The sequence below is a fragment of the Pseudonaja textilis genome, chromosome 2 (genome assembly GCF_049901715.1).
Source record: "Pseudonaja textilis isolate UNSWEBS1 chromosome 2, rPseTex1.2, whole genome shotgun sequence".
NCBI lineage: Eukaryota > Metazoa > Chordata > Lepidosauria > Squamata > Elapidae > Pseudonaja > Pseudonaja textilis.
In genome coordinates, this window is record NC_141991.1 from 62,101,189 (window position 1) to 62,110,980 (window position 9,792).

Sequence of the window (9,792 nt, forward strand, 5' to 3'; positions counted from 1 at the left end):
ATTTGCAAAATGTTGTGTCCCACCTTTCTTCCAAGGAACTTTGCGTAATTTTGTATCTCAACAGCTGTGTAGTAAACTGATTTGCCTAAAGCCTCCTGCAAGGATTTTAATTTAGGATTACCACACACAAATATTGCATTATCAAACTGATTTAATTGTACAGAAATCATTAAAGTTTTCTGTTGTCTGTTTCATATGTATACCATACAATTTAAGCATAAAACTATGCATGTCTTGCCTCTGAAGAATTCTATCTGGGAAAATGGGAGCCAATCACATAAATCATTGACTCATGTGTGACTATTGTGGTGACATAGGAAATGATTTTCAGTAATCCGTAGAGATTTTCAATTAGTTTTTAATGATCTCATCTGGAATTCCCCACAATCTCCCATCCTCCACTAGAGAATGCCAGCAGGAAAGGAGGCTGATGCAATCAGCAGCAAATAACCGAAAAGCTGGGAAAGAGAAACTGTAGGGCTTTATTACACTTGTAGGCAAACATTGTTTTATTTGTACAGTTCTCTAGCATGAAAGGTGAACATGGAACCTGAAGTGTTCTTGTTAACCTGAAGTGTTAAATTTATAGAGTAGAAATTCTTGTATTCTTAAATTCTTAATATACAAAGGCTTTTAAAAGCTGGTCCACTGAATCTTGTTTTTCTGAGTAATGTTCCTTTTATAACAATAGAATTATCTCTTGTCCAATTATTAGCAAAACAAGGTAGAGTTATCCAGTGGTGACTGACCAAGAGCTTCTCAAGACAGTTGCACTTCACAACACACAGATTTATTTATCCATCCTCCTATCTCAAGATTGTAGTCAGTAGCTACTGTATATACAGAATATAATTGAATCCCCAACAATTAAATACATGATCAATCCACCACCACCCCAATTTATGGACCAAGGCTTGTCTAAAAAAAGGAAGCTCTTCATCATCTTGAGTGCAGCTCTTCCATATGTAGGTATTGCTTTAAAAGAAATCTTACTTTCTGGTCTGTGCTCTTGTCATTTTCTGCCAATGCAAGCCTTAAGTGTTTGGTCTAAATGCCCTTGCAGGATGGGCTGACTTGGAATGGAGCAGATGATTCCTTCTACAGATTGTTCCTCTGCCCAGAAATATATCTTATTTCAGCCTACAAGTAGTCCTCACTTAAAAGCTGGGACTGGGAAATTTCTATCATTAAGTGACATTATCATAATGCAGTGTCACATGACTGCTGCTTAGCCACAGAAAACTTGACACTCCTGGTTATTGTCATTAAGTGAATCTCCATGCATTATTAAGCAAATACTTCATATGGTCACCATTTTCAGCCTCCTGCCAGGACTCTCATTGACTTTGCTTGCGGAATGCCAGAAAGGTCACAAATGATGACCATGGGATATTGCAGCGTCATAATCGCGAGTCAGGTGCCCAGTAACTATGTGAGAAAAGGGTCACTGCGACATATGAGTACGAGGACCATCGTAACTACCACTCATTCAGCATTTGTAAGTTTGAGCGGTTGCTGAATGACGAGTTAGACAAAGGCTTTATGTACTTGGGCAAAGAAGGAAACTCCCTTTCCCCTTCTCTCAGAATAGAACTATAATTATTTCACAAATTAGCATTTATGAATATTGTAAGTCTCCATATCTGGAACTATGCTCTCCTTTGTTGACTCCCTGCCCCATTGTTACAACATTGTGAAAAAAAATCTTAGAGATTAATTGCCTTGCTTTAAAAACAAAACAAAATAGCATGTTTTTGTAACAATAATATACAAATGTGTTAGGAGACATTGTTTCCCCAATATCTTGCTATGTACAGCAATAACACAAAACAAGACTTAATGTTTATAGGCAATGTTCCTATAGCATGCTTTTTGCCATCCCTTTTATGGCACAGTGTTAGAAAAATAAGAAAAAATAATAGTAATAATTAAAACAAATTTATTTTATATTAGTATAATCTCAACAAATTTTGCAAAAATAAGCCTCTTTAGTTCATGGTTATCATTACTAAATGCCAGTTTTGTAGCTGCAGGGAATTTCAGGTGGTAGCAAGATACTATAATTTTCAGGAGTAATTTTATCTATTCTTCTGGCTTTCTTGTGGTAATAGAACTCTGGCTGGCAGCCTGCTGCCTATTAATCACAAGACTAACTCTCGTGTAATTGGGTTTGATGTAATATCAAAGAAAGGTGTGGTGTGTGATTACTTCAGTTTCTCTTGTTACGCCCAATGATGATACCCAAAGGATTTTGTCCTCTGCTTTTTACAGTCAATGCTGGGAAATGTGAGATTGCTTCAAGAACTACAGCTCGGTACCTTGAGGTCACTCATGCCCTGAGTGAATAAAAGAATTGGGGGAGTAAAACATAGAATAATGACTTCATCTGAAGTTGGGGAGAGCTGGGGTTGGGGTTTGATTCTCATTATCCTATTTCATTATTCTATCCCCCACTTATTTATACTATTGTAGTTAACAGCTATATTGTCCAAGGGGAAATGCATACCGGTACTATGAAACTATAGTTTACATGTCTAGATTTGTCAGAAGCATTTTTAACAGGGCAGAGCCTTAGTTCATATGCTGTTTCCATTTTAAATGGCTTTATTAGCAAGTATCTAAACTACATCTTGAATCCAGAGAGTTTCAAAGAACAGTTTTAGTATTAACAACAGCTTATCGAAGATTTAGATATCATCTATAATGATTGTCCTGGTTAAATGAGACAAGGGAAGCTGTCTGTAAGAAGCCTGAAATGAGGTTATATAAGACTAAGCATTAAAAGCGGATTTAAAACCTTTTTATATGAAGGTACCGATAAAGGACATTATAGCATGCTCACTAGAAAGTACATATACATGCATATATTGAAAGGCTCTTATCTATTTCAGCTTTGCTTTGACAGACATACCCCCTCCTTCATAAGGTAATAATAGGATTTTTAGTTTTTGCAGATTGCTGTAGCAGTTGGAAGCAGTGGCTTTCTTCCAAATATACAAACTCAGTGTGAGGGAAAGTATACTTGCTTCCTTCTCTGTAAAGGAGGCTTCCTTGGGCATAGGTGATACCTAAAACAACTGTAAAATGATATTGGAACTTCTGCTTGGAGGAAAGGCTTCTGCTATATAAGAAACAGGAAGAAAAGTTGAAGTGTGTATGTGTATACTTTATCTGTGGGGGAAAAAGGATGTTCCCCATTGATACTGTACAGGCAAGAAAGTTTCTGGAGTTCCATGGTAAATTTCAAGTAAAATATTCTCTTACATTACTAAAATAAAGCAGGATATGAGAATCTTACCAAGAAATATTTCTTTTTCTCCTTTGCATTTTATTTTTTTCTGAGACTGAAAGACTAATCTAAATTTATTGATTCTTCTGCAGGATGAACAGATTGACTGGGAGAAACCCATTCTGTCCCAAGCTGACATTGAACAAAAGATAAAAGAATATAATAGCCAGATAAACAGTAACCTCTTTATGAGTTTGGTAAGTTTCAAAACAACTGTAACTCAAGGCCCCAATTATATTTCTACATCTCAGCAACAGACTCCTGTGTCTTCCCTTAATCACTAACTTGGCCATTTAAAATATTAATATTGAAATCATTCCATAGATATAATTCCTAGATGTTTTAGCAAACAAAATAAAAATTCAGTTCAAATTCTTTCTTTCCAAATGTTGCACCTATGACTCTCTTTGAGATAATTTTTTGCTGGCTTCTTTGCCCAACTCAACTATTCTTCTATTCCTGCAGAATAAAGATGGGTCCTATACTGGCTTCATTAAGGTACAACTAAAGCTGATCCGGCCTGTGTCAGTACCTGCCAATAAGAAAGCACCCTCAATCCAGGACACTAGGAAGAGTTCTATACGTAGCCAGGCTGTAAAGCGCCGAACTTCATTCTACTTACCAAAGGATACAATCAAGCATCTGCATATAATTTCTCGTACACGGGCCAGTGAAGTCATTGAAGCCCTGCTCAAGAAATTCATGGTTGTTGACAATCCCCGCAAATTTGCCCTCTTTGAGAGAACAGAAAAAGATGACCAAGGTATTCAACCTTTCCTTCTGAATTTCTTGAAACCAACATAGAACTTATTGTAAATTGGATATATCTTAAGGACCATATTGACCAGGGAATTTGCCTGGTCAGTACACACATGCAGTTGGAGGATGCATAAGAAGTCAAGGGCCCACAGAACCAAAACGAATCCTTTTGGAATGCTTCCCCACATGATGGTAGAGCTATCATCTACCTTATGGGACTTCCCCAAGGCTGTTAAGCTTATTCTTCTTGAATAGGCCAGTACACCGAGAGAGTTGGGATGTTTTGAGGACAGGATGGTGGGTTTTTCCTTTCCTCTCTTCTCATTATGGTTTTACTTTAATTCTGCTGTAATTGTGAATCACTTGAACTGGATAGCAAAGGAATACTTCTATGAAGGACACAGTTTTGTTTTATTTAAGCTATTAAGAGTGATAGTATGATAAATATCAATGTGATGGTCAAAATACTATACAGGTAGTCCTTGACTTACGACTACAATTGAGACATTTTTGTTGCTAAGCGAGATAATTGTTAAGTGAGTTTTGCCCCATTTTATGACCTTTCTTGTCACAGTTGTTAAGTTAATAACATGGTTGTTAAGTGAATCAGATCTCCCCATTGTCTTTGCTTGTTTTGGAAAGTCGCAAAAGATGATCTCATGATCCCAGGACACTGTAACTGTCATAAATATGAGTCAGTTGCTAAGCGTCTGAATGTTAATCAGGTGACTTTAGGGATGCTTTAGGGACTTTAGGGTTGTAAATGTGAAAAAGTCACTTTCAGTGCTGTTGTTACTTAGACCGGTCACTAAATGAACTGTTATAAGTTGAGAACTACCTGTATGAACTAGTAAGTTCGTATTGAATGAATTGAAAAATATGAGGTTGCAAGAAAACAACCCATAAACCACCAGGGCAAGGTTATCTTCAAGGTAAAATGAACAAAGAATTGTAATGAAACTTAGTGTTTGTTTAAGAGTGTTCTTGTTATTGTTAATTATATATCAGGGCTGAAAGTCAGCTGGGAGGAAAAGAAGTCAAATCTTTCATTTTTTCTTCCTGCAGAATTCCTTTGTGAGAAAGTTTGTAACTGATGTATTAAAAGCTTCTCCCCAGAAGACAATAGATTGATTTGTCTATTTTAGTTAAATCTGTGCCACTTGGAAGACTCAGTCATTCATTTTCTTATTCTTTTGTGTGTCAGTATATATCCGTAAGCTTTCTGATGAGGAGCAGCCCCTGCGTCTCCGACTACTTGCTGGTCCTAATGAAAAAACACTCAGTTTTGTTCTGAAGGAAAATGAGACTGGTGAAGTCAATGTGAGTATAGATATTGATGTACTCTAAAGCTTGCTGTTGAACCTGCGTGACTTAAGTACAAGCTCCACAGCTATTTGCTATCTAGCAGCTTTTGCCTTGACCTCAACAGTTAGAGAATGGCACTGGCCTTGATCTCCTAGTTCAGGGGTAGGGAAACTTGGCTATTATATGTAGGACATACTATATTATATCCTACATTTGTATATTAAACAGTCCCATTCAAGTCAAAAACTGATTTTCCCCCAAACTGAAAAACCAGTAGGCCAGGGATGGGGAACCTTTTATGGCTCACTCAGGAATTCTGGGAGTTGAAGGCCATAAGTGATAGAAGAGCCAAGTTTCCCTACCCCTGTCCTAGTTCCAGTTGCATGGTTTTTAACAATAATGTATACATCTGCAATGTACGAAGTGTTGCAGTGCAACGTTTTCTGCAAGAAAGCTACCCTTTAAAAAAAAAATTATAGCATACAAAAATAATAGTGACTACAAAAAGAAACTGGACTATTTAATAGTTGTAATAACCTTTAGTGACTATTGCTAGGAATCATGTATATATGAATATTATAGTACTGTTATGGCTTAATTTATTAAAATGAAAGGAATATTGTGCAACAGACCTGATATATTAGTGTTTACAAGTATTATAATGAAAATTTTCAAGAAAACCTTTACATTTTCTTGAATTTACCATTTACATAATGCTGCTTGTTTTTGGAAATCTTGAAATCAAAGATTTGAAGTTGGAATCCAGTTACATTTTGGTGATGATTTGAATTTGAAATGCTATGTTCTGAACTTGAAAAAGCTGCTCTGCTATTCCCAAAAATCTTAATAGCTTGAAACAGTTGAGCCGCTTCCAGTAAGATCAGAACCGCTATTTTGAACTTGGTTAGACATTTCAGATTTGAAAATGTTTGCATATTCCTAATTTTAGGAACTAGAAAAAGGTCTGTTTCGGAATGTTCCACAAAAACCCACGTTACTGTTGCACTTTATAATGAGGAACTAAACTGGCTGGATAACAATTTACTATATTAGAAACTGTTTTGTTGCTGTTTCTGACTGTTAATATTCATTTAATAGATCTTTTTAAGAAGGTTAAATTCTGAATGCCCAATAATTTTAAAGCCTATAAAGATATGCATTGTGTTTGATGACTCATTGACACAGCCTATGGACTTCAGCCAGGGTCAATAGTAGAATCATATGACATTTATTACCTGATGGGTATTGTTATGTTTCCTTCGAGTCAGGCTGATTTCCTATGAATTCAGGGTGTAGACATATAGTTTTCTTGGTAATAGCACGGAAGTGATTTGCTATTGCTTTCTTCTAGGAAGTCTTATTCCAAGCTACTCTCCCCTTTTTATGACCCTCATCTTCCCTAAAGTAATCTCATCCATATGCTAACAAGACCCAATCTTATTTAGTTTCCAAATCCAGACAAAATTGTTCAAGTGCTGCCACCTTCTGAGATATTCATAAGTATTTAATTTACTAAATATTTCTTCTTTCTACACTGGGAAAGAACGCCAAAGTGGACATTATTTAAAGCCATACTCAAAGCTGTTTTGTAAACTGTAGAACAGGAAATTACCAATTTGCTTTCTGCTTTGATTTGTATCATGCCCTTGTACTATTTTTATGTGGTTTTTTTTCCCAACATGAGCCACTAACAAAGGGTATATTTTGTGTTAAGCATAAGGGATATAAAATGATGATCCCCTGCTTTTCCTGTGCCAGAATCTTTTGTTTGGATTAGTCCTTTATTTTAGATTCTAGAAAAATAATGTAAAAGGTGATGAAATAGATCCCGATTAGTGGTCGTAAGCTCATTACTATGATATAAACACATTGTGATAGTTACTTCAATTTCCTTGCTTTTTGCAGTGGGATGCCTTTAGCATGCCTGAATTGCAGAACTTTCTGCGTATCCTGCAGCGTGAAGAAGAGGAACATACTCGGCAGATTCTGCAGAAATATGCCCATTGCCGCCAAAAAATGCAAGAGGCTCTAGCTGCTCGCACCCCAGGTTGATGAAATGCTGTATCCCACACCCAGCACTCCAGTAAGAGAAGATGCCAAAAGCAGTGAAGCCTAGTGGACTGCAAACGAAGTGATCCTTCGACTGGGATGAATGTATCTCTGGAAGTGGTGGGGAAGGGACAGCAGGAATGTATGGATCTCTTTGTGAGCCTTTGATCAGTGCATGTGTGTGCTCCCTTGGAGTGAGTGGATAGTAAATGTTGCATGCATGGCACATTGGGGTCAGGTGAGAAAACAAAAAGGTGTTTGCAGAATGTGTCTGCAGAATGTGTCTGAAGATGGGGATTTTAGGGCAATACTATAGCACTGTTACTGAAAAAAGTGCCAAAAAGCTAGTGCCACTTTTACAGTAAAAGACTTGCTGAGCTATGTTTCTCTGGGATTGGAATTGGGCAGGATTTGTGGTTAACTTGAAAACAACTAGAGTAGCTTTGAATCTAGAAGTATTCCAGGAAGAGAGGTATCCATGGCACTTTTCTTTAAAAAATATATATTTGTTATTTTTGTATAAGGTAATTAAGATTCCTTTTAAGGGACTAGTGTAATTCACTCAACCCTGTTTAAGCTCATCTTTAGGTAAGAATTTCATGGTCAGTCTGATTAAGTGAAATCCACTGCCTCTTATCTGAAGTCATTGAGACTTGATCATACAGAGAAATGGAGACTAAAGTTTGCCTTCTCTCAGGACTATAGAAAAACAGTTGACAGGAACATTGATATATATGTATAAAATATTCTGCCAATATCTCTCCTTTATTTTGTTCTCTTTATGGAAAGATTGGATCTAGCTGCTTGAGAAATCTCAGAACTCAGGCTTCTCTTCTGCTATAAACATAACTACTTACTTTTTTTTTATATGGGCACATGCATGACAGAGATCTTGATGTATGGCTGTGGAACATCTTAGTTTGGGGAAGAACATAGCAGGAAATGTCCTGGGTTGCTGCTCAAAACATCTGTAGCATGGGAGGCATTCGTACTGCTACATTAGGTCTCTTTAGGATTTAATAGTCGAGTATATTTGTCAGAGCATTGAAAAATACTTTTTTAAAAAAAAGTTAGGCCTCTGCCACTTCTGGGGAATCCTGTTTAAAATTGTTAACTATCTTGAACATTGAATGGATTAACTAGGATTGTTCATTGTTTGAACTGAATGGATAAATCATTTTGGGGGATTGATTAGGTTATGAATGATACTGCTTATATACCAATCAATAAATGATTCAGGGATGAGAAATATTTGGTGTAATATTACTTTCTTACTTGAAGACTATGCCCAAAAATGACATCTGCATGTAGTGTCACATCTGTTAGTTCCTACAAACCATATTCAAACTGTATCTTTTCATCCTGATCCTCTGCCATCTTTGAAACCCAAAATTGATTGATGTGCCTTAAAATTAGCTGGATTGAAGTAATATGTTAAGCCAAGGGGTTTATTAGGTACACAAACCAGAATAATTTTATCAGTGATTTATTGTGCAGTATTAACCAAGATTTGTTTCTTTCTGAAAAAGCCATTTAAAAAGCTAAGTTTAGATTCTGACTGAAGTATTATTGCTGGAACCTATTGTGGACTATTGAGAGACAATAAATAAAATGAATACTACATCTTATCTTTTTCCAACTAAGGTAAATTTTTGCAGCAAAACTACTCTGCTATGTTGCCCTACATTGCTGCATTGATGTACCATGTACCATGTTTCTATTATACAGTGGATCTAAATCTTATCCAAACCCTGTAACATTCAAATGTTTTTAAATAGATTAATATTTGATATAGCAAATAAACGTACAAAACATATAATAGACTACTTCTACATAGCTAACAGTAATTCTTTCCAATGGAAACCCTTTCTGCCATATTTACCATGGAAAAAGATCTGAGATGCTAATGTTGTGAAATTAATCAGCTCAGCTGGAACCTCCATTGCATCATGGATACAGAAAGAATGTGAAAGAATCCTCAAATCCTCAATCTTAAAGTGATCAATGTTCATCATTTGCCTCACTTCCCATTAAGAAAGAGTAGAGCCACTTAAGACTTATTTATATACCATCACCTTAGGTACAATTCTGCATATATCAAATAAACATGGCCTAAAGTCCGTAATTTATTGCATAAAATTTGACTGTTTAATTGTTCTTGTGTACAAAATTATTTCATGTCCCCATCTTAAAGGTTTGCACAAATGGTGGTGTGGCTACTAAATAAACTTGAATTTAATGCAGTGTTTCTTGTGCAGAAATTGGTGAAATCACATGTAGCATAATACCAAGTGACAAATTATCAACTGCCTGTGTTACTAAAATTACCTTCTGGGCAGCACAGCTTAGATGTGTAACAATTAAGAGACTGGGGCAACCCACACTTGGCT

The 9,792-nt window shown here is 36.2% G+C and overlaps 1 protein-coding gene across 1 annotated transcript in view; it reads left to right on the forward strand.

Moving 5' to 3' along the window:
- RASSF1 (Ras association domain family member 1) overlaps nt 1-8,651 on the forward strand; it is a 32,110-nt gene extending 23,459 nt beyond the window's left edge. The window contains exons 3-6 of the mRNA XM_026725454.2: nt 3,382-3,486; nt 3,755-4,052; nt 5,253-5,368; nt 7,259-8,651. Coding sequence (XP_026581239.1) covers nt 3,382-3,486; nt 3,755-4,052; nt 5,253-5,368; nt 7,259-7,405 — 666 coding nt within the window. The 3' untranslated portion in view covers nt 7,406-8,651. The remainder of the gene's footprint in view (nt 1-3,381; nt 3,487-3,754; nt 4,053-5,252; nt 5,369-7,258) is intronic.
- Nucleotides 8,652-9,792: the final 1,141 nt, after the last annotated feature.